At 47.0% G+C, this 25,692-nt stretch overlaps 1 protein-coding gene across 3 annotated transcripts in view; it reads left to right on the top strand.

Moving 5' to 3' along the window:
- Positions 1–25,692, top strand: part of gfra2a (GDNF family receptor alpha 2a) — a 134,583-nt gene that overhangs the window by 90,187 nt on the left and 18,704 nt on the right. For all 3 annotated transcript variants that reach the window (XM_077224514.1, XM_077224513.1, XM_077224515.1), the window contains exons 5-6: positions 13,050–13,159; positions 17,639–17,779. In XM_077224514.1, coding sequence (XP_077080629.1) covers positions 13,050–13,159; positions 17,639–17,779 — 251 coding nt within the window. The remainder of the gene's footprint in view (positions 1–13,049; positions 13,160–17,638; positions 17,780–25,692) is intronic.

The following is a 25,692-nucleotide window of genomic DNA, read 5'->3' as shown; positions in this document are numbered from 1 at the left end:
TTCCCAGCGACTTACCCTCGACTGCATCGTGATGTGCGGCGATGGCGGCAACATACCCTTTAAGGGTGGAGGGAGACAGCCTTCGCTCCAACCCATCTTGCAGGAAGGAAAGCACGGCTCTGATCGAGCAAGTTCTCCTCGTGAGAGAAAAACACCATTCAATGAACAGGTTCCACTTCAATGCATAGAGGCGCGTCGTAGAGGGGGCTCTAGTGGAAGTGGTGTCAACTATCAGTGGAGGTATGTCACCTAGAACCTCCTGCTCCCTTCCAGGGACCAGACATGGAGTTTGCAGAGGTCTGGACGCGGGTGCCATAGGGTGCCCGTCTCTAAGAGAGCAGGTCCTCTCTCAGAGGAATGGGCCAGGGAAGGGCTGTCGCGAGGAGCACTAGTTCCGGGAACCAGGTCCGGTTGGGCCAATACGGTGCAAATAACAAGACCTGCTCCTTGTCCTCCCTGACTGTGCACCAGGTCTGTGCAAGAAGGCTCACTGGGGGAAACGCTTACTTGCGTAGGTCCGGGGGCCAGCTGTGTGCCAGGGCATCCATGCTGAAGGTCCCCTCGGTCAGGGAATAGAACAACTGGTAGTGAGACATTTCCAGGGTGGCAAACAGATCTACCTGTGCAGTCCCGAAGCACCTAAAAATCAGCTGGACCACCTTGGGATGGAGCTTGTCGGCTGCTTAGTTGAGCAGGCCGGGATATAAATGGCACTAAGCGACCTCAGATGCTTCTGACGCCAAAGGAAGAGATGGCGGGTGAATTGTGACATGCGGCGGGAGCGTAGACCACCCTGACGTTTGATGTACGCAACGGTCGCAGTGCTGTCCGTACGGACGAGTACATGCTTGCCTAGTAGCAGTGTTTTGAAGCAGCCCAGCGCAAGATGTACTGCTAACAACTCGAGGCAGTTGATGTGCCAATGCAGTTGAGGCCCCCTTCACAGACCTGAAGCTGCATGCCCGTTGTACGTGCCCCCGCCCCCAGCCAGTGGCAGAGGCAACCGTGGTGACCACAGAGTGCCTGGACACTTGTTCTAGGGGACACCTGCCCGCAGGAACGAAGGGTCCGACCACAAGCTGAGTGTTTGGCGACAGTGCGGGTTCATTTGGACTCGATTGTGTAGTCAGTGTTGGAGTGGCCTCATATGAAGCAATCCGAGCGGCATTACCGCGGCTGCAGATACCATATGCCCCATGAGCCTCTGAAACAGTTTCAGTGGTGCCGCTGTTCTGTATCTGAGGGGTACCACTGGCCTGTGGGTCAGTGGCGGAACAGAAAGAAAAGGAAACAAAAGATTATCCGCCTGGCCCACCGGAAGGAGCGGTGCTTTCACCATCTCCTGAAGAGCAACCTGATCCACCTCTGTTTGCCTCCTGGTTTGGCAGAGGCCTGGATGGGCATGGTCGACTTCCTGCGGCCTGATCCACGCTGAGGCTTGGATGGTGGCTGCTGCTGCTGAGGCTTCGTGGGAGTGGAGGACACCGCACGAGGTCGACCTCAGCGACGAGCGGACGGAGGGTATGTGGCCGGCGGACGGATGGGAGCAGCAGCGGTCCGCCAGAGTAGGATGTGTCGGACGGCCTCCATCTGCTTCTGGGTGGCCGAGAACTGTTAGGCGAAGCTCTCGACCGCGTCGCCGAATAACCCAACCTGGGAGAGAGGAGCATCCAGGAACCGATATTTATCGGTGTCCCTCATGTCCGCCAGGTTGAGCCAAAGGTGGTGCTCCTGGACCACCAAGGTGGACATCGCCTGACCGACTGAACATGCCGTTTCTTTCGTCGCTCGGAGAGCAAGGTCAGTTGTCACACGGAGCTCCCGGAAGAGCTCTGAGTTCAGAACCACCCTTGTTCATGTCCATGAGCGCCTGGGCCTGGTGGAGGCTCTGTAAGCCTTCGCCATGAGACTGGACGAAAATTCACATGCATTGGACGTGGATTGCCCAGCATGTAGGAAGTGGACGCTGGACACAATTGCATCCCAACGTTGCATCCACATATCCCTTAGCCACTCCGCCATCGAGGGTGGTGAGGAGGGAGGAGATACTAGGACGGCTTCTGGCACTAAACGGCGCCGTCCACGTCCTAGTTAGCTACTCATCCACTTCCGGAAAGAATGGCACCGGGGCGGGACGCTGAGAACCAGCACGGCCCGCCCCGAGAAACCAATCGTCCAACCAGGAAGGTTCGGGATATGGTGGAGGGTTCCACGCAAGCCTCTATTCTGAGGTCCAGAATAGACACTAGATCGGGGTATAGGCGAGGGGACTGCACCTCCCTTGAGGTAAGCAAGTTTGATCTCAGCGCTGTCATAGTCATATTCCCGCAATTGTAACAAGAACTATTCAAAAAAGCTGCCTCAGCGTGCTGAATGCCCAAACACGAGAGGCAACACAACTCCTTGTCCAAGCACTTGTTTTATCCAGACTGACTATTGTAATGCTCTCCTGGCTGGTCTTCCAGCTTGCTCTGTCAAACCTCTACAATTGATCCAGAATGCTGCAGCCAGAGTAGTCTTTAATGAGCCAAAGAGAGCACACGTCACTCATCTCCTCACAAAATTGCACTGGTTGCCAGTTGCCACTCGCATTAAATTCAAGGCACTGACGTTTGCCTACAGAACAACCACTGGCACTGCTCCCTCCTACCTAAACTCATTACTTCAGACGTATGTGCCATCCAGAAACTTGCGCTCTGCTAGTGAATGTCGTCTTGTGGTACCATCTCAAAGAGGCACAAAATCTCTTTCTCGGACCTTTACCATGAATGTTCCCTGTTGGTGGAATGATCTGCCTAACTCAACCAGAGCTTCTGAGACAGTAGCCACTTTCAAGAAACTGCTGAAGACGTATCTTTTTCGGCAGCACTTGATTCAGTAGTACTAACACTTTCTCTTCTCTTCTATTCTATAAAAAAAAAAAACTGCACTAAAATTAAACTGAGAGGGGTTGTAGCACTTACGTATTGTTGTCCTACTGTTAGTTTAACTGCTTCTATTGTTCTCATTTGTAAGTCGCTTTGGATAAAAGCGTCTACTAAATGAATAAATGTAAATGTAAATGCAACAGTTGTGGCCGTTTGCTGGCGCCAGGGAACGACCGCACACAGAAGCGCACAAGCGGAATGACATCCTGAAAAGGACGCAGGGTCAAGCTTGTGTTACTCTTTTAGTTGAAAAGAAACAAAAAGAAAAGAAAAAATAACTCTCTCAGTGCTGAAGCACCCAGGGATAGCCTTGGTGTAATCGGGGTACACAATCAAAGAGGAACGCCCACCGAAACCAACACACACACACACACACAAACACACACACACACACACACACACACACACACACACAAACACACACACACAAGCAATGCTGTGAAAACAGCAGTTGTGAGCTGTAATGCTTGCGGCCACCATTTATCGCGTCGTCACACCAGCAATGGAACAGAGTTTTTTCTCTGAAGCATTCTTCAACGTTGCCGCAGTCTGCAGAAACTCAGAGTCGAAACGAAAGCTTGGCTCCAAAGCGAAAGACAATGAGTGCATGTGCCCGCTTCCTGTTTTTACCCCCGCTGCGGGGCGCGTGCCGCTTCTCACGCACGCCAACGTTCATTGGCTCGTTCTGTAAACACTCGAAGTTGATAGTTATCCCAAGTTATCCCAATTACGTCGTCACGTTGACGTTGCGTCGAACGTGAGCGACTGAAAAGGAACTGCTTTCTCTGAGTCATGGGCAGTGGCAACGCTTATTTGAATGTTCCTGACAAAGGGCCGTCCATAGCAACGAGAAGCATTGTTTAAAAGATATGAATTCTCCACAGGCCTGAAGACCATTGGACTGAGATTCATTACCACACACACTGACTTTTAAGCGTTAGTATATATATATATATATATATATATATATATATATATATATATATATATATATATATATATATATATATATGTTTTAATTAATCTCAGTCCAATGTTTTTTTGTGTGTGTACATGAAAAACTGTTTGCATTGCTCATTTTGGGGTTCTCTCTGAGAATAGAGAATCTTAAAGGACCTTTCTAGCCCTTCGGAGGCAGACAGGCTGTAATTTGAGCAGTGAGTGGTCTGCTCAGGTATAATAGAGGAGTCCTGGCGAGAAGTGAAATGTGCTTTATCTTGATGCCAGAGCACTTTCTACCCAAACAATCCAAGAAAGCCTTTTCTAAACTTCAAGTGAACAGTAAATTATAGTAGTTATATTGCCCTTACCTGAAAGGCATAACCTGACGCTAAAGTCTCGGTCTATCTTGTCTCACTCTCTTCTCTCTGCCAAAAACAACTGTTTAGTAGGTTATTGCATCTCCTCTGCTAATAAGATACATTTCAGTTACGTTTCAGGGGGTTGGGGGGGTTGGGGGTGAAAAATCATTACAATGAAACAAAAAGGAAGAGTGCAATGTGCTAGGAAATTACAACTAATACCCTAAGAGTGAGTGAACAAATAAGACATGGAACAAATAAGACAAGCATTATTTGCTTCATTAGCTGGTTAATGCAGTAGAAAGGGAAGGAGGCTCAGTTTCAGAGTCTTTCGTCCTGGTATAAAGTTGTAGCTGTACGTGAAGGAATAAGAGATACTACTATTGATTGAGTCTAAGCAATTTCAATTCCTGAACACATGGGTTTTCCATCAATTGTCACTTTGATCATGTGCGTCCAAGAGGATATAGCTGAAGAACAGGAATGTTTTATTTCCAAGAGACTATGGCAGAAAAGCAATCAACAATACAAAATAAAAGATCAAATAATGTATAAACCACTCATTTATTTTAAGATAACACTGTTTAAGGAGGAGGCTATGTCTTTTTTCCTCCCTTAAACTCATTGCTTTCTAATTTAGAAATAAAAGGAAAAAATCACATGAGAGAAGAGAGTGCCTCCACATTTCTGGGACTGGCTAATTACTTTGTGAATGTGATAAAGCCGAGTTGATTATGAATTCGCTACATCAAAACTGCATGAATGGGTCACACTGGTCAAAATGGATGGAATAATAATAAAAAAAAACTCTCCCACTCAGACATCATCATCAGAATAAAAAAAAATATCACCACAAAATGATCTGCGAATCATTTGTTTTTTAGCAACCACTCTGTAATAATAATAATAAATAATCAGAAGAAGAAGACGAAGAAGAAGAAGAAGAAGAAGAAGAAGAAGAAGAAGAAGATAGTAATATTTATTCTAATTTATAAAAATAATTTCCAAAGAACAACTATTGATAAATAAAAAAAATGCATTGAATATTCTTCTTCCCTTTCGTTGTCACTCCGAGTTACGTCGGATGACGACGAATGGGGTTTCGCTTAGAAAGCCTATCGAGTATTACAAAACGAGCCAATGGCAAAGAAATGCCATGGGTCTGCGGAATTTGCATAGCGTATCTCCGCCCCACCTCGTGGGTATAAAAGGAGGACGCCGGCAACATGCAGATATGTTTTCGCTTCGGACCCAAGTTAATTCTTCACTCCACAAGCCATCTCTGAACTGTCAGCTTCTTACAGACGAGCGAGATTCTCTGGTGTTGGTGTGACGGCAATCTCCCGGCGAGTTCACGCTCCCTGCTTAGCTTCAACACTTTAAGAGTTTTTTTTTTTTTTTTTTCACAAAAGAGCTCGCATGTCTTTTCTCTTTTTAAAGACGGCTCGCCCATGCATTTCTGGTGGTGGTTGACTCATTTCCGATTTTGATGGGCACATTCTCTGCTCTGCGTGCTTGGGCTTGATCAGCAGCGTTTGTGGATGACTCACGTTCTCCCCGCGGGAACGTGACCATCGCGTCATTACGGTCGAGACTCAATGATCTCGTTTGAGAGAGAGTCCCCTCATCCACAACCAGATCTAACACTCTCCACGTGAGGTGCTACTTCGGCTGGTGGCCAGGGTGACCTGAGGGTGTTGGTGTGGAACATGGCGACGACTATCCGTCCGTGGCCCACGCCCCCCTCTTCATTGACGCAACCCGTGAACGATCACGTGACGCCCGCGGGCCCGTCTGTAGTTTTTCGTCTACACTTGTGGCGAAATCCTATAGCGCCCAGGACAGGCAGCCGCCTCACTGCATGTCATGGCCATTCTGTTGGTCTTCCTGGCCCAGGTGTTCATGGACATGCAGGAGGGCAGGACTGACCCAGGGCTCTTCATTGACCTTGCTCCCCGAGCAACGAAAGTAGCCGCACGCTCCCTGGGTCAGGTGATGTACACCATTCAAGCCTGTGGCTTAACCTGTCCGATGTGCAGGATGTCCGGCGGTCCCGTCTGCCCGACACCCTCATATCCCAGGTCAGCCCTTCGGCGGTGCGGTTCAGGGCTGTACAACAGTTCTCAACCGCCCATGAGCAGACTGAGGCATATTCTGCCCTGACGGCCCCGCCGTCTGCTCGGATCCCTTAGTCTGCCCACCGCCGAAGGCGCCCTCCCGCGGCTTCCACCCCGCCCGTTCACCCGGGCTGGCTCTGGAGGTCGCAGGGGGATGCCACAGCCCTCTCCTGCCCCGCACCCGCTAAACGCCAGGCCAAGCGACGCCTTTGAGACGGGCTGCTCAGGGATGATGGTCACTTCTCAGGAGCTGGTAGCAGGACCACTCCTTCCCCCGGTGGAAGGCCGGGGGAGAATCCTTTGTTTTCCACTCCCTGCTGCTCACCCCCGGGTGGGCAGCACCCTAATGTGGTTAAAGCAAGAAGTGACATGTTCATCCCTGAGCACACAGAGTTCTCAGACGAAACGGTGCGCCGCCCCCAAGCCGTGCACCCCTCGTCCTCCTCTGTCCCAGAGCCGGTTGACAGTGCGCGACGTCCCCGGACCGTGCCGCTCTCATCCGTCTCTGTCGCCAGCCACCTGGCAGAGCAGACCCCCGTGGAACGTTCATCCTTCCCTGGTCTCCTCTGTCAGGGCGCGGTTAATGACTGTGCCCCCACACCAGGCCGCTATGCCGTCCACGTCTGGGCCAGTCATTCCGCCCTGCTGCACCACCGGTGGGAAGTCTGTGGTTCGTATGACCCCGCTGGTACAGTTCTTGGGAGCCTGGCTAGAGCTTCCCTGCTGGCGGGAGACCGTCCCTCCGGCCAAGATGAGGACCGGCTTCTACAGACCGTACTTCATTGTCCCAAAGAAAACCGGTGGGTTACGGCCAATCCTGGACCTGCGCGTGCTGAACCGTTCCCTTCACAGGCTGCCGTTCAAGATGCTCACTGCCAAACGCATTTTCGAATGTGTGTGGCCCCAGGATTGGTTTGCAGCAATCGACCTGAAGGACGCCTACTATTTCAATGTCTCCATTCTCCCTCGACACAGACCGTTCCTACAGTTTGCTTTTGAGGGGCAGGCATACCAGTAGGCGGTTCTCCCTTTCGGGCTAGCCCTGTCTCCTCGCGTCTTCACGAAGGTCGTCGAGGCAGCCCTTGTTCCCATTCGGGAACACTGGGTTCGCATCCTGAACTATATCGACGACTGGCTGATCCTAGCTCACTCTCGAGACCAGGTTTGCGAACACAGGGACCTAGTGCTCCAGCACCTAGCTCATCTGGGCCTTTGGGTCAACTGGGAGCAAAAAGAGCAAACTTTGCCCCGTGCAGAGGATTTCTTTTCTTGGTATGGATATCGACTCGGTCGCCATGTCCGCGCAGCTTACGAGCGAGCGCGCGCAGTCACTGCTGACTTGCCTGAGACAGTTCAAGGGCAAGAGTGCGGTTCCACTGAAACTTTTTCAGAGGCTCTTGGGGCATATGGCATCTGCAGCCGCAACAACGCCGCTCGGATTGCTTCCTACGAGACCGCTTCAGCTTTGGCTTCGCGACCGAATCCCGAGGTGGGCATGGCAACACGGCACCCTCCGAGTAACAGTTACTTCGACCTGCCGTCAGACCTTCACCCCGTGGTCAAACTTCAGTTTTCTACGGACCGGAGTGCACCTGGAACGAGCCCTTGCGGCATGTTGTTGTAACGACAGAATCCTCCTCCACGGGCTGGGGTGCCATGTGCAATGGACGTGCTGCCGCGGGCTCCTGGACAGGACCCCGACGCCTCTGGCATGTCAATTGCCTCGAGTTGCTGGCTGTGCGTCTTGCTTTGCGCCGCTTCCGGGCCGTGCTCAAGAACCAACACGTACTAGTACGTTCAGACAATACCGCCACTGTAGCGTACATCAACCATCAAGGTGGTCTGCGCTCCCGCCGTATGTCGCAACTCGCCCGCCACCTCCTCATATGGAGTCAGAAGCATCTGAGGTCGCTTCATGCCATTTATATCTCCGGAGCCCTGAACTGTGCAGCCGACGAGCTCTCATGGCTTCAGCCCCTCCCGGGAGATTGGCGACTCCATCCCCAGTCGGTTCAGCTGACTTGGGACCAGTTCGGGGACGCACAGATAGATCTGTTTGCCTCTCACAACTCGACCCATTGCGCCCTGTTTTATTCCCTGACCGAGGGCACGCTTGGCACGGATGCACTGGCGCACAGCTGGCCGCGGGGCCGCAAATATGCGTTTCCCCCAGTGAGCCTTCTTGCGCAGACCCTGCGCAAAGTCAGGGAGGATGAGGAGCAGGTCATTCTGGTCGCGCCGTACTGGCCCGCCCAGACCTGGTTCTCCGAACTAGAACTCCTCGCGACAGCACCTCCTTGGCCAATTCCCCTGAGGAAGGACCTCCTTTCTCAGGGACGGGGCACCCTATGGCATCCTCGTCCCGATCTTTGGAACCTCCATGTGTGGCTGCTGGACGGGACGAGGCAGGTTTGAGTATCCTACCGCCAGCGGTGGCGGCTACCATCACTTCCGCTTGAGCGTCGTTCCACTAGACACGTCTATGCGTTGAAGTGGAAACTCTTCGTCAACTGGTGCTCTTCTCACCGAGAAGACCCCCGGAGATGTTCGATTAGTGTCGTGCTTCCTTCCTTCAAGATGGGTTGGAGCGAAGACTGTCTCCCTCCAACCTGAAAGTCTATGTTGCCGCTATTGCCGCACACCATGACCCGGTCGAAGGTAAGTCTGTCGGGAAGCACGACCTGATCCTCAGGTTCCTGAGAGGACCGAGGAGACTGAATCCTCCTCGCCCTCCTCTCGTTCCCTCTTGGGACCTCTCAGTGGTTCTAACTGCCCTGCAGAGTGCTCCCTTTGAGCCTTTGCAATCAGTGGAGCTTAAGTTCCTGTCTATGAAGACAGCGCTCCTGGTTGCATTGGTCTCCTTCAAGAGGGTAGGGGACCTGCACGCATTCTCCGTTGACGAAGCGTGCCTGGAATTGGGACCGGCTTACTCTCACGTGTTCCTGAGACCCCGGCTCGGATATGTGCCCAAGCTTCCTACCACTTCCTTCCGGGACCAGGTAGTGAACCTGCAAGTGCTTCCCCTGGAGGAGGCAGACCCAGCCTTGGCACTGTTCTGTCCAGTATGCGCTCTCCGCGCCTATGTAGACAGGATGCAGTGTTTCAGGACCTCAGTCCAGCTCTTGTCTGTTTTGGTGGGAAGCTGAAGGGAAAGGCCCTCTCCAAGCAAAGGCTGTCTCACTGGTTAGTGGACGCCATTGCTTTGGCATACCAGCAGCATGGTCGACCGTGCCCCCTTGGTGTGACTGCCCACCCCACCCGGAGTGTGGCGTCCTCTTGGGCTCTAGTGCATGGCGCCTCGCTAACAGACATCTGCAGAGCTGCAGGCTGGGCGACAGCTAACACATTCGCCAGATTCTACAATCTCCGAGTGGAGCCAGTGTCCTCTCATGTACTCGCTTCAACCAGCTAGTACTGGACCCGCTCAGGTGTCTTCGCTTGCTCGCCATTCCACTCCACGGACTGGATACGTGCGATATTCTCCTCAGGTGAGCGTCTCCGAAAGCCCTGAGCTCCTCCAGCACTCCTGACGTCGGCGCCAGTGTCTATTGCCTGCGCGTCGGCTAGGTGCCTCCCGTGTGCATGGTCCCTCCTCTGAGCGACCCCCACATGTGTATCTCCACTGTAAGCCTCTCTGAGCATGTTTCTTTCCCTTGGCAAGCCACCTTGCCACCCCTGAGGTTGAAATATTCCACCTGCGGCTGGACACCCCAGTGTTCTCCATATGCATCCCTCTGGGTCATATGTGTATTCTCTAAGTCCCCCCCTCTAGGTTGGCAATAATTGCATATTTCCTCTAAGCTTGGGATATGCTCTCCAGTGTACCTTGGTATTCCTGTGCTAAATAGGAGTCCTTCGTCTGTGCCAGTCTCACAACAAGGATCTCAGATTTACGCAGGGAACTGGAAGACAGCCGAGAAGGTGGCGTGATTAGACTGGTAACCCAATTCGTAGTCATCCGACGTAACTCGGAGTGACAACGAAAGGGAACGTCTCGGTTACGTATGTAACCCTCGTTCCCTGGGTAGGGAACGGAGACGTTACGTCTGCCTGCCACTTTCCGCTGTACAACGGAGACGTTACGTCGGATGACGACAAATGGGGTTTCGCTTAGAAAGCCTATCGAGTATTACAAAACGAGCCAATGGCAAAGAAATGCCATGGGTCTGCGGAATTTGCATAGCGTATCTCCTCCCCACCTCGTGGGTATAAAAGGAGGACGCCGGCAACATGCAGATATGTTTCTTCGCTGAGGAGCCAAGACTGAGCTCAGGCGATCCGTCTACGTAACGTCTCCGTTCCCTACTCAGGGAATGAGGATTACATACGTAACCGAGACGTTTTCTGTATTATTTTAACTATTATTATTTTCAACTTGATTAAACTTTGATGTGGTTTAATTAAAAAAAGAATGTTATTATAAATATTTATAAATATATTAATATTATAAATATTATAATATTGATTGCGTGATGTAGTCCCTAATGTAAGGTAATTAATATTACATGTGCCATTTTCCAGTAAACTGTGTTATATATCAAATGTAACTATAAATTAATTTACATCGGACTGAAGATGAAACAAACACTGAGAGGGAACTTTGCCTCGGCATTTGAGACATTTCACTTAACGCCACTGCTGAGCAATGAGTTTCAACTTGCAGGTTAATTCATAACAGTCTGTAGCAATGTTTTTGTTTTGTATTTACTCAGGGCAAAGAGTAATACTTGATTTTTCACAGAAACCCATACAATAACTTTTGTATGATAGGAGCTTTTACATTATTTATAAGTACTGTAAATGCTTTGGAATAAATGTAGCTTTTGCCAAACGTTTGTCAAGTATTTATTCCATTGGACACTGTTGGTTTTGCTTTGGAAAAAAACAAACAAACAAAAAAACACGGTAAATGTATTACAGAATATAAAACATCTTGCCTGTTTGTCATATTGTGCAATAGTTAAGAAAGTAAGAACTGGGGGCTTGGAAAGTTTTGTGAGGTTTTATGACTTCCAGGTCCTATTCTTTGAAGTATTAATATCACGTTGGGAACCCAACTGGTATATCAGTATTTTTTGCACCGCTCCATTTGATTCCAGCAGTGAGAACAGATGTAATTAAACATGTAAATCACAGCAGGGTCTAATTAAAGGTGCATTTACAAAGAAGGGAGGGTGTATGAATTAAATACACTCTGGATGCTGCTGGGACGGTATCTAGTAGGCTCCTACATTCCACAGAGACCCACTTCTAACTGTACTTTCTGTCTGACTCAAACTTTAGAGTGCACTAAAGGGCACTTGAACAACCGTGTTTGCCAAGTGGATTTTAAAGGAAAAGATTTTAAGACTAATGTCTGCAAAATACAATAATGAATAATGAAGTCTGACAACTTTTGTAATCATGTTTAATAGTAGGGTTGTTTGAGAACAAGTTGTTCTATGTAGCTACCTTAATATAATTTTACTGACCACTTGTTTAGTCTCCTGTAAATCCCCAATGGTCCAAAAATCACACTCCACATATTTATATTTAATAAAGTATGTTCATGATTGGATTGGATTGGATTTTGTCATACTTTTATTTAGCAAGGACACATTCAATGTATCCAAGGTTACAGTAAAGATGATGTAACTAAAAAAAGGGGGGGGGGGGGGGCACTGGGTTAACAGTTTTCACAAAAATATTAATAACCACAACTATGTTCAACATTGATAATAATAAATCTTTCTTCAGCACCGAATTAACATATTAGAATTCCTGACACTGATGGATGTAGTAACAGATTTGCTAATGCCATCACATAAATAAATAACATTTTGAATAAATAAAAACAATCATTTTCATTTTAAAAATGCAGCCTTGGTGAGCATTCTATATTCTAAATTATATATTATATGACCCTGATGATTCATAAACATTTGATCATTCATAAAATGTTTTAGTTGCTGTCAATGTTATTAATGTATACATTAGTGTCTATGAAAATGTGTACTGGAACCAACTACTAACGAGATCATGTACAGTTCTGTCACAGACTGTTCAGAATAATATAGCCAACCAAACAGCAAAGAAATGACTATAAATGAAAAGGACAGAGGACTATGTGTGTGGTTGGACTGGTGATGTTTGTTGTTGTTGAGAAACAGCGAATGTGTCTGTTCACTTGTTCGGCCACTGCTCCCAGATTTCCTGTAAGTTTGTCCGACAATGTTTAAAATTCTCTGCAACAACAAATTGCTTACACAGAAAGAGAATGAAAGGCTGAGATATAGAGGGAGATGACTATAAGAAGACATTTCAAGTGTTTGTGGAAGCTCTTATGCTCCAGAGAGGATGTCCTGTCTGCTGCCTGACCCCCAGGATGCCTCTGAACCACAAACATGCTGTGGTCACATTCAGCAACGATGACTAACTAATGGACAAGAGAGAGAAAGAATGAAAGACAGCAAAAGAAAGAGAGATGGTCATGGTTTCCCCTTATCTTGAAGAAAAAGCATTGATGTGTAAAGCTGAAGATGCCTCTGAACATGCACAGACTCAAACTCTGTCCTTTGTGTATTGCAGATGGCCTCTTCAGGCATAAACACCCATGCACAAACTTTCCCCAATTTTTCACCCCTAGGCAAAACTATAGACTGACTGCATTTCGTTTTTCCATGTATTTTCATGTTGGCTTGATGCTGTTGTTTTTTTCTGTCAAGGTCACGACTGGCTGATTTCCACACAAACTGTCAGATGACCCCTCACTCCATCAGCAGCTGTCTGAACGATGACTACCAGGCCTGCCTTGCGTCTTACACCAGACTCATCGGTGAGCTAAAGAATGTTTTTCATAATTCTTTTTGATATATAGATGTACAACAGAAGTAAATGCATTGAATTTTCATAGGCTATTTTTGTTTTTTGCTGTGGTCAAATTGACACCAAACAAAATCAACATAACTTTTCCGGATAGCTTTTCTGAAAAGAACATACCTAAAAATAAAACTGAGTGAAATAGGTAGAAACGCACATTACAATTAATATAAAATTGTTGATTTTAAAATTGCTATTATTATTTTTACATATACACTACTTTTCAAGCGTTTGGGGTCAGTGCTATTTTTAAAGAAATGAATACCTTAATAATTAATAATTTTATTCAGAAAGGATGCATTAAATGAATCAAAAGTGACAGTAAAGACTTTTACATTGATACAAATAATTTCTATTTCAAATAAATGCTGTTCAAATCTCTTTTCTTCAAAGAATCTTAAAAAAGAAATCATCAAGGTTTCCACAAAAACATTAAGTAACTATTTTCAACATTTATAATAATAAGAAATGTTTATTGAGCATTGAATCGGAATTTCTGAAGAATCATGTGACACTGAAGACTGGAGTAATTATGCCGAAAATTCAGCTTTGTATTGAAGTCATTGCATTTAAAAAAAGATTAAAGTAGAAATAGAAGTTGTTTAAAATTTTAATAATATCTCAGAATATTGCAGATTTATAGTATTTTTTTTATCAAATAAATGCAGCCTTTGAGAGTATAAAAGACTTCAAAACAAATAAAAAATCATACCGACATCAAACTTTTGAACTTTAATTTATAGCATAATATAATAAAAAATGTAATCTCAAGAGAACATGAGGGTTAAAAGCACTATTAATATTTTATCAAACATTGTATAACTTTAAATATTTCTAATATTCTATATTAATGATTAATATTAATTGATTAACACTAGAACTACCGGAATTCCATAACTACTAGAACGACCATTGCTCATACTTTGACGTTCATATTGCCGTACTAAACGTCATTTTCGTCATGCCACAACTACATTTGAACCTTCTCTTTAAGTTTTCCGATGAAACATTTAATTCCTGTCGTCATGTTATGACGTCATCGCCATTAAAACCGCTTAAAACAAACACGAAAGAAAGATTGTCCCGACACGTGCTGCCTCTCTATGTGAGGAAAGTTTTGCATCAAAAAATGTTTTTTTCACCGCACTTACCACATGAATAGACATGAAAAAAGTTAGGAAACGTCAAAGCTGTTTAGTACAGCCCTGTTTGAAAATAAGTTCAATAATGAATACAAAATCTAAAAATAAATGGACTTACAATGTTACGATAGGTAATAATAAAGATCAGGACACAACATTTAAATTCAAATGAATGTGAACATTTATTTTACAGCCTAATTGATAAATATTTTCTTATTTTCTTTGTACAATAAAAACAAATCTTATGATACAATAACTTATAACATATATACAATAACAAAAACAGTACCTACATTTGAATACACTGTAAAAAACTTTCATGGACAGTATGCAGCACAATACAGTAGTGTTGTCACGATACTAGAATTTCTAACTTCGATACGATACCTTGAAAAATATCGATATTCGATACCATTTTCGATACCACAGAGAAAAAACTGCCACAATATTAAGGGGGTCTTTTTTTTATTTAAAGCTAAATATTACAAGTCTAGAACATGACAATGAGGTATATTTTACATGAACAAAAATGTCCTGAGTTCTATCTGTTAATATTTTTTCATTGGACCAGAGCTAACATGATCCGTTGTGTTTTTATTACCTACTGTTATCAAAGATTAAAATATACTGTAACAAATGCATTGGTCATCGGTCATAAATGCTGGTTAATACATTAACTTAATTTGATGAACAGATTTAAACGCAAACGTGTGTGCATCACACGCGGAAACAATGCTCACTGGATCAGCATCTAGTCAAGTTACCTTTATTTATATATTGCTTTTAATAATACAGATTGTGTCGAAGCACTTAACTGTATCAAATTGGAGGATAGAGTGTCAGTAATGTATAATAATAAGGTTAAACATTCAATTTTCAGTTAAAGGCATTTCATTATTGAATTCAGAGATGCCATTGTCTAGCTCAGTTTAGTTTAATTAGTATATGTGTAATCAAATTGATGATAATCGCTAATGAAGGCAAATTGCAGAATTAAATAATAATTTTTGAATAAAGTTAAACAGACACAAGTTAATTTACATCTGACCACAGTTACAATATTTACTTGTCTACGATTCCTCAGTCAGATTATGTTAACTTTAAGAATTACAGTGAAAAAACGAAACACAGACTCATATCAACAACAATACTAGGCCATCTTGGTTAATGTTTCAGAAAAGTTAAAATGAGAAGAGTTACAGTGTTAGGATGTTTTTAGCAGTGGTGCAGGTCTGTCCAAAAAACAAACACCCCTGATGCTGAGCATATGCTTGCTAAATGGTACCCCTGGAGCCAATTCCTTAAATGTTTTCATCTATAAAATAATTTTACAAAATGAGTGATGAGAGGGATATTGATAGTCAAACAATCTTTTGGGTGCCCGCAGCCCGCTCGCAGTGTGAAGCGCGTGTCCGCGCTATTCTCCGACATGCCCGCTCACGGTGTGTAGCGCGTGTCCTGTCCACGCCATTCTCCGACTCCGACATGCCCGCTCTCGGTGTTCTTTATCAATCAACCAAAGCCGGTCGCGGGGACGCCGCACTCATCTTTCCATTCACTTTTGCTATTTAACCAGAGCGAATGAGACGAGTGCGTCACGTGTGGTGTTTGTCAACGCGCCTTTGGAGAGAAGTGAAAGTGACTGCTCGGCTAGTATTGGTGTATCGATACTTCGGGAAATTAGTATTGGTACCGTTCAGATATTTCAGTATCGATATTTATCGAAATATCGATATTTTTGACAACACTACAATACAGTACACAAAAACAGGTTAAGAAAAAACGAACATTAGGGCCATTGTAAGGGCATCTTCAATATTGCGCTTGGCGTGCGCTGTGGGGCCTACCGCTTCTGTTATTACATTTTGGCATTGTCGCCTTCCTCTGTCTTCACCCAACTTTACATAGGTCCACACTGTGCCGTCTTTCGCCGTTTCACGCCTTTCGGCTGAAAGTGGGTTTATTGGGCCAGGCTCGTCATCTCGTGGCGGACTGCGTTGTCTTGGCACAGAAGGCACATTTGATTGATCAGGATTTTGCACTATTGCCAAAAAAAAAAAGAACAGAACAGACTAATTATTTAAAAAATAATTATTTTTTAGTTCATGAAATTATAATCTTGATAGGACTAATTAGCCCATATGATTTCTAATAGCCTGACAAATAATAATAGCAATAGAATAATAATAATGAAAAGGTGTGTGTGCCGGTGGAGGTGTGTGCCTGACGTAAAAATGTGAATGACTGGATCGGTCATCAAGAAAGTTCCGTGTTTGTGTTGGTAACAGTGGTGGGTGTGTGAGGGGAAAATTAATATGATAACCGATCCGATCGGTAAAGTTATAGCCTACATTAGGTAGTTAGAGATGGATAACTTTACTTTGAAGTTACGTTACAACGATGATTGAGCTAGTCTGCCTCGCAAAGTATAAAAAGATAGCGAAGAGAAATATACCTGGAATATTATCCAATGGAACAAGGTCAGTTCCAGGATCGGAGATGTCCAGCCGGCTCTTTTTTCGACGGGGAATGAATTCATTATCTGAATCACTCTCAGCACTGGATGAACTGTCCAGGGACCAAGAGACATCGCCTTCCGTATCTGCTCCTCCATCAGACTCCTCATTGTCAAGCATTCTAAGCATCGTCAAAACCTCTGTGGCTGTCATTGTTCTTTTTGATGACATTTTGTTAGCTCAAATGTATAATATTTATTAGCGTCGGAATAGCATGAACAAAAAAAGACAAATCGTTGCTAACGGGGACACTCATTAAAGAGGCGGGAAATGTAGCGGACTTTTTATGATATCTAATGTGTGCGGTCGAAATGACCGCCATGGCCATTCTAGGTAGAAATACTCAGAACTGTTTTGTGTTTTCTGATTTTAATAAAATAACAGTGTCAGAATAAAATATACACACATTTAGGGAAAGTCAGAGTCATACAGCCACATGGATTTTATTTTAACAAAGTTATTACACTGTACAGTTCAAAAACGGTCAAAATGACCGCCTTGGTAGTTCTAGTGTTAATTATTCAATTATTAATATTAATATTAAATCTTTAGAAAACATTGTGCACATCAAAATCAAATATAATAAACTAAACTGAACAAATATTTGATATATATTTGTCATTGATCAAGACGATAAATAACAAAAAGATAAAGAAATTGTTTGAAATGTTACCTCTCAAAATTAAGTAATGTTGATGCCTGTGTTCATTTCCTAATTCAATGTGATATTATTAGTTACTAGAATGACATATTTTGTTTGATGTGTTCTCCCTATAGGTACAGACATGACTCCGAACTACATGGACTCAGGTCACTCAAACTTCACCATCTCCCCCTGGTGTTCCTGCAAAGGCAGTGGGAATCAGGAAGAGGAGTGTGAGAAGTTTCTACAGGACTTTGTGGAAAACACCTGTCTCCGTAAGTCTTTCCTCTTTTGTTATTAAAGTGTTCCACCTGTAATGTCTGTCCCTTCTAGCTTCACTCACCTCTTAGCTTTCAGCATTTGCATTCAATTCAGAATTATATTCAGCTTGTTGATAAGTAATTCAGGATATGGTACTTATATGAGCATGCAGTAATTTAGAAATAGTTTTTTTGCTCATTTTTAAACCTGAATGCTACAGCTGCTGTTAAAATATTTAAAAACGTCTCAGGTTACGTATGTAACCCTGGTTCCCTGAGAGGGAACGAGACGCTGCGTTGAGACGCGGTGGGAACGCTCTGCGTGATTGCGTCGTGAAGCACGTGTATAATCAGTCCAATGGAAGAGCGAGACGTCATATGCGGGTGACGTCATAGACCAGGAAGCTATAAAGCACACCTGAAAACAGACCGCGACAGCTTCTGAAAAAAACCTGAAGCATGTCGATCAGGGCATGCAGGAAGTATGGCAGGAAAACGCAGCGTCTTGTTCCATCTCAGGGAACCATGGTTACATAAGTAACCTGAGACGTTCCCTTTCAAGGGAACTCGAGCTGCGGTGGGAACCCCATACCCACTACGCCATAAAGACAAATGCCCGTTCTGTGTGAAGTCCTTGCGCACACTAAGAAGCAAGCAACCTAGCCCCAGGAGTGGAGAGGTGTAAGTCATAAAATCTGACAATGTATGTGGTGAGGACCAGCCTGCCGCATCACAAATGTCCTGAAGGGGAACACCCGAAATTAAAGCCTAGAGGCAGCCATACTCCTGTAGAATGGGCCTGAACAGCCATAGGTGAAGGCTGTCCGGCCGCTTCATAAACAAGTGAGATAGCCTTGCTCATCAACTGTTTAGATGCCAGGCAACCTATCTAAGGTGACCCGAAGCAGACAAATAATTGTTCTGATATACACCACTGAGCAGCTCTGTGGACATACGCATCCAAAGCCCGGACAGGGCGTAACAGATTAAGTTTTTCCTGATCTGGGGGGTGGAGGACAGAAGGCCTGCTGCACACATGACCCACACATTTAGTAGGGACCTAGATATACAACCCGACCTGGGGTGAAGAAATACTATCACCATAGCAGGTGCAAATCCAAGTACGTGCAGGCCTCAGCCTCATGTACCACGGAGAAGACGAAATTAAGGATCTCTCCTCAGAGATAACCCAGCAAAGATACATTCATACAGATATCAAGTACTGTACCAACGGGGCAGAAACAAGATTCAGAAGGCGTTCTCTGCACCAGGCAGAGAACAGCATATTTAGTCTTCGCGTAGAGGGAGCTCTAGACTGGAGTATGGTCTCCACGACCTCGGTCGAGAGACCTGAATCTATGAGCTGGGTCTCCTCAGAAGCTGAGCCCACAGTATCCACAACTCCCGATATCTTTGCCCAGGAGCAAAGATATCGGGAAAAGCGTATAGGTGTAGAGGCAACCACACCTATTACATCACATCCAGTCCAAGCGGAGCTGGATGCGTGAGGCAAAACCACAAGGAGAATGCATTGTACAAGCGATGCGAAAGGTCGACTTGTAGTTTGACCGAAGTTCTCCCTAAGAAGCTCCACCCCCTCGGGGTGAAGTCTCCATTCCCCGAGCCACAGCCCCTGCCTCAACAGGATATCTACTCTGATAAACGAGACCATCAGTGTGTTGTCCGGACCCTTCACCGAGCAACCACTCATGATTGCCCCCGACTTGTGAGGGAAGCATCCATCGATAGCATTATGCGTCGACAAGAAGCCCCCAACACTGGGCCTGGGCGAGGAACCAAGATTCTTCCACATGACTGAGGCACGAAGGCATAGCCGCGTGACCTTGATCATGCGAAAACGGAATTCCCCTCGGAGAAAACCCCTTGGTCCTGAGGCACTATAGCAGGGGTCTTATGTACAGAAGGCCAAAAGTAACTACGTTGGACGCAACTGCCATGAGCCCCAACCAAAGACCTTTCACCGAGTGTCCACTCATTACTGCCCCCATCCTGTGAGGGAAGCATCTGTCGATAGCGTGATGCGTCGACAAGAAGCCCCCAGCACTGGGCCCTGGGCGAGGAACCAAGGTTTCTTCCACATGACCGAGGCACGAAGGGATAGCCGCGTGACCTTGATCATGCGAAAACGGATTTCCCCTCGGAGAAAACCCTTTGGTCCCGAGCTACCACTGCAGGGGTCTCATGTACAGAAGGCCAAAAGTAACTACGTTGGACGCAACTAACATGAGCCCCAACACTCTCAGAGTCTGTTTTGCAGTGAGTGACTGACCTAGTTTTACATACCTTACGGCTGTGAGAATCGCAGAAATACGTGCAGGAGACAGACGTGCTTGCATTGTTGTCGAACCCCATAATACACCTAGAAAAGTGGTCCTCTGAGCTGGGAGGAGTACACTCTTTTTGGTGTTGAGCCACAACCCCAACCCCCTTATGTGGGACAGAACGACATCTCGATGTTGAACTGCCAAAAGCTCGGACTGAGCTAAAATCAACCAATCGTCGATATAATTTAATACGCGAATGCCCTGGAATCTCAGAGGAGCCAGAGCTTTATCCACGCATATTGTAAAAGGTGTGGGGTGATAACCTAGGCCGAAAGGAAGAACCCGATACTGGTATGATTCGCCCCTGAAAGCAAACATCAGGAATCTCCTGTGATGAGGATGGATAGATAAGTAAGCGTCCTTTAAGTCTATTGTGACAAACCAGTCCTCGGACTGAGTCTGTGACACAATCATATAGAGCGTAAGCATACTTTGAACTTAAGATTCTGAAACCTGCTGTTTAATTGACGCAGGTCTAGAGTAGGACGCAACCTTTTCTATAGTGTACAGGACCCACCGAGAAATATGTGGCAGTAGTTTCCACGCTGCCAGAAATTCTACTAGGGGAACCAGTCTCTCAAGTCTGGCCTCTGGATTTGGTTGAACAGTCACTACGGTGCCTTGAAGCAGCGAACCGGCAGGGAACAACCGAACTGACCGTTCTACGAACCTCCTCGGAGGATCGTATGGGGACGCTGACACCTCGGTGCCCTGAATGGCGAACCGGCAGGGAACAACCGAACTGGCAGCGCTGCTACCCTCCTCAGAGAGTCGCACCCCAGAGGGTGCCGAGGAGAAACGATATCTCAAAACTGTCCCTGCCCCGGAGGAGCCCTCAGAAGCCTGATAGCCTCGTTTTTACGACAGGACTTCCTGTCTTAGCTTTATTAGAGATGACGACAGTCCTCAGATCTTGCCTACCTCTAAATAACTTAGTTCCTACGACCCTCCTCGGAGGATTGTATGGGGACGTTGAAACCTCGGGGCCCTGAACGGGTTACCGGCAGGGAACAACCGAACTGGCAGCACTGCGACCCTCCTCAGAGAGTTGCACCCCAGAGGGCGCCGAGGAGAAACGATTTCTCAAAACCATCTCTACCCCGGAGGAGACCACCCTTTAGAAGCCTGATAGCCTTGGAATCAGGGCTTCCTATTTGTCCTATTTGTCTTTTTTTAGAGATAAAATAGTCCTCAGATCTTGCATATCTCTAACTGGGTTGACTGCTACCGCCACCCAAGTCCCCCTCGATTGTGGAGGAGCCCAAATGGCGATGCTCGTTTTGCACTCTGTGCTGCAAGGAGCTTAGTAGACCGAGACTGCTCCGCCTAGCAGTCTCAGGAACATTAGATTGGTGAGGAAGAAACCTCTGGAACGCCGCTGAATGGTTTATTTCTTAGTTTTTTGAAAGCGGAGCGTCCAGAAGAACAGACATAATTTATCTTATTTTTCTTTATTTTTAAACCAGAAAAACGTATATATATATATATATATATATATATATATATATAATATGTTGCTAAGTTGTATTTGAATGAAATGAGAGCGCGCGTCCGTTGTGATACATGGATGTGCGCTTTGTTATAATATGTTGCTATTGACGACAGTCATAATAAGGAAGAAAATCAAAATGCCACAGAATAGAATCTTGCTGTAAAAAGTGCATAGAGCTGCTTGTTTTATTTGTTGATTCTCAAATATAAAACTTGTTGAAATGTTTTCAGTGTGAGCATCAGTTCTTTTTTAACACTTTCATCTTGTTTTAACAAAACCGTGATAATATTGATAATCACGATAATTTCGGTCACTATAATCGTGATATGAAATTTTCATACCGTCCCATCCCTACGTGCCACCTACCTAAACATTGTTGCAGTCACACCACCAAAAACACTCTGATTGTTTTCATTCACTGTTGCTCCCTGCCTTGTTTGTCGTCATGGTCTCTGATTTGATTTCGTCATTGTGTTCAGGTGTGTGCGTGTCATAATCTCCCCTTCTTAAGTTCAGTTCAGCTGGTGTGTCTTTTTCGGATCTCGTTTATATATAATTTTCTTTGGATGTACCTGGTGGAAATACTTGTTGCATTAAAGCCTGTCAAACCTTCTTCAACATCCTCATGTAATTCATGACAATGGTGACAATGACAAAGGAACAATGATGACAATGTCACTTCATGACAATGGTGTTCCCTGGTGGAAGTGGCTTTATCAGCAGGATAATGTTCCCTGCCACACTGCACACATTGTACAGGAATGGTTTGAGGAACCAGATGAGTTCAAGGTGTTACACTTTCCCTCCCAATTCCCGCAGCGTGTGTTATGAATAACGTGGTCTTCAACTCTTAATTTCAACAGGAATGCACGCGTTTGGAAATTTCGCATGAGGGCAAACAATTTCACCACAAGGATTTTGCAGCGTGTTACAATTGGTGACTGCGTTGACCAACAGGATGCTGATAGGTTTGAGCTGCTGCTTGGTTTGCTTCTGTATGAGCTGTTCCCTTTCAGTCGATAACGTCGGACGTAGTCGACGCGACTGAAATGGGATCACGCTAGGGAGCCTGTCTTCTTCGAGTACTATTGAACGAGCCAATGTAATTGGCGTGCGTGATTCGCATCACACACTCCGCCCCCGCGGCGCGGGTATAAATACGGAAGTGGATGCACGCACTAGTTGCCTTTCGCTTCGGAGCCGATCGTTTGATGTCTCTGAGAGTGCTGTTGTCTACAACGAGCGAGTGTGTCGGAGTTCTTCAGGAAGACTCTCCCAGTGCTGGTGTTCTACAGCGCGAGTGCAGCGGTGATCGCGAGCTTTGAGCTCTCAACTGCTGTTTTAACAGCAACAAATTTCTAAATGTTTGTGTGTGTTGATGGCTGGTTAGAGGGCGGAAAAGTGAGTGCTTCACTGTTTCAGTTCTCTGTTCAGTGTTGCCGCGGTCATTTCCCTGTGTGCTCCGGCACTGGTGACGGTCCTATTTTCTGAAAGAGCAACACGGGTGCGTTTGCGTCTTTTTCAAGATGTCATTCCGCCCGTGCGTTTCTGGGTGCGGTCGTTCCCTGTCTCTCTCTGATGGTCACAACTGTTGTGTCACGTGTTTGGCTTACAGCACGCTGAGACAGCTTTTGTGGACAGCTCATGTTTTCACTGTGGGAACATGACTGTCGCAGTGTTGAGGGCGAGACTCGCCTTCGTTCGCGGAGAGCGAGTCCCCATTACCATGCCCCACCCTCGGGTGCTGTGTGGGATGGGTGACCGGAGGATAGTGTTGGATGTCCCGCCCGGTAACCATTCCCTGTGGGCTCCTGACTCCTCCCTTCCACTGCAAAACACTCCTGTGTTGTCTGCTGGTCCATCTGTAATGGGTGGGCCAGCGGTTTCACTCGGGGCTCCCCTGGAGGACAGGACGCCGATTGCAGCATCGGAGGGTGAGCTGACTTCTAGAGATGATGACTCGGCTGCATTGTCTCCCTCTAGGAGTTCAGTGTTGCCCGAGCCGGATCCAGAATTATCAGCTATGCTGAAACGGGCCGCCGAGGCTGCCGGGCTCGAGTGGAACCTCCACCGTGTCCCGTTCAGTCTCGGTTGGAATCTGGAGTTTGGTATCTTGGGGCGGGCCGCGCTGGTTCTCAGCTCGCCGCCCCAGTGCCTTTCTTTCCCGAAATGCATGGAGAGCTTGTCAGGTGGTGAACAGCATCTTTCTCTGCCAGAAACTGCCTGACTAGCTTTTCCCCCTCATTACCCTTGATGGAGGAACGGTGAAGGGTTGCGAGGTGTCCCTCCATTGGAGCGGTCTGTCGACACAGCTGTGTCCGGCGGCCGCTGCCTTTTGGGGGGATCCTCGTCTCCCCCCTAAGGCCTGTGAGTTTCGTCTGCTCCGACGGGCAGAGCTTACAAAGCCTATGGGCAAGCCCCTTCCTCTTGCGTGCCATGGCGTTGCTGCAGGCTAGCGCACCCATGGCATGCACGAGGGTAATCCAGACCGTGCGCTCATAGGTGAGCACCGCACTGCATCCGACCTCACCCTCCGGGGTACGGGTGTCGTAGCGTGCGTGATCGGTCTGGCGATGTCCACCTTGGTGGTCCAGTAGCGCCTTCGTTGGCTCAGCCTGGTTGGTATGGCGGATGCGGACAAGGTTCGGTTCCTGGTCTCCCCAATTTCCCAGGTTGGGCTGGTCGGCGACGCGGTGGAGAACTGCATCAAACAGTTCTCTGCCGCTCAAGCGCAGACGGAGGTCATCCGGCACATCCTGCCCCGGTGGCCAGCTGCTGCTTCCAACCGCCGCCGGTGGCAGCTCCTCCGCCTGCTCGTCGCCGTGGGCGTTCTCCGGCCGCCGCTCCTGCTGGCCCTCCGCAGCAGCCTCCACCCAGGCCTCAGCATGGAGCCGGCCGCAGTTGAGACGCCCAGCCCGCTCCAGGCGCTGCCAAGCCAGGTAGCAAGCGACAGCGAAAGCATTCCGGAGCGGGCCGCCCAGGAATGGATGAGATGCTCTTGGAGTGGCACGATCACTCCCTCCCCCCGGGTGAGGGCCGGGTGGAGCCTTTGTTTGTGTGTGTGTCTGTTCCGCCGCTGGCTCCCTGAAAAAAAAAAAAAAAAAGCGGAGCAAGCGGTACCCACACTTCAGGGAGAGAGCAATTTCATCTGTTCCTGGGTCCCAAGAGGTCCAGTCTGGCGGGTGTGACCCTGTATAGCCTTACACCCCTCAGCTCCCCCTTGGTCGCCAGCAGGCAGCTTGGTGCGTTCGAGGACCCGGTCATCCGCCTTCTCACGCGCCCCCTGCCGCTTGTGGAGACAGGTAAGTGTTGCACAGCACACTAACACCACTCTCTCTACTTTGCTGCCCCACCTCAGGCTCGGCTACCCCGCTCAAGTCAGTGATAGTCATCACATTAGGTGTTGAGCAGACGTGCTCCTGAAAATTCAGTGATATTCATCACACCGAGTGTTGAGCAGTGCTCCTGACTTGTGCGTGCTTATCTTATCCTGCTGGCGAAGGATTTGATATAGCCGCTCCTCCAGCCGGTACGAAGGCCAGTGTAAACTCGTTCTTCGTGCTACTAGGGGGTGGGTCGTGACCATCTTGGCCCAAGATTGGTCTGCAGCTTTGACCTGAAAGACAGGTGCTTCAGATCTCTACCTCCCGCACCGCAGGCCATCCTGTGTGTTGCGTCTAAGGGTGGAGTATCAGTACAGTGTCCTTCCCCTCGAGTGCTCCAGAGCCCGTTGGGTCAACTGGAAGAGAGTAATCTCGCCCACGGGCTGAGTATCTCTTTTCTAGTTTTGGAGAGGTACTCGGTCCGACATGTCTCTCCAATGAGAATGTGTTCAGCTGGTGTTGAAGTGAGAAAGGGTCCCACTGAAAGAACTTTCAGAGGCTCCTGGGGTATATGGTAGTCGCAGCCTTTGGCTCCCTCCATATGTGACCGCTTCAGCGCTAGCTTCACGATCGAGTCCCGAGGTGACCGTGGCAGAGCAGCTCACCCTGTGTGACTATAGTTCATCCCGGTCTGCTGCCAAACCCTCTTCAACAGAGGGGCCATGTACAAAGGGCGTGTTTTAACGGGGGCCTGGGCGACCCCCGACT

Source organism: Siphateles boraxobius, unplaced genomic scaffold, assembly GCF_051911475.1.
Source record: "Siphateles boraxobius isolate OS27281-9 unplaced genomic scaffold, OSU_SipBor_1 9, whole genome shotgun sequence".
Taxonomy (NCBI): domain Eukaryota; kingdom Metazoa; phylum Chordata; class Actinopteri; order Cypriniformes; family Leuciscidae; genus Siphateles; species Siphateles boraxobius.
The sequence above is the reverse complement of the archived record's forward strand: the minus strand, read 5'-3'. Positions and strand labels throughout refer to the sequence as shown.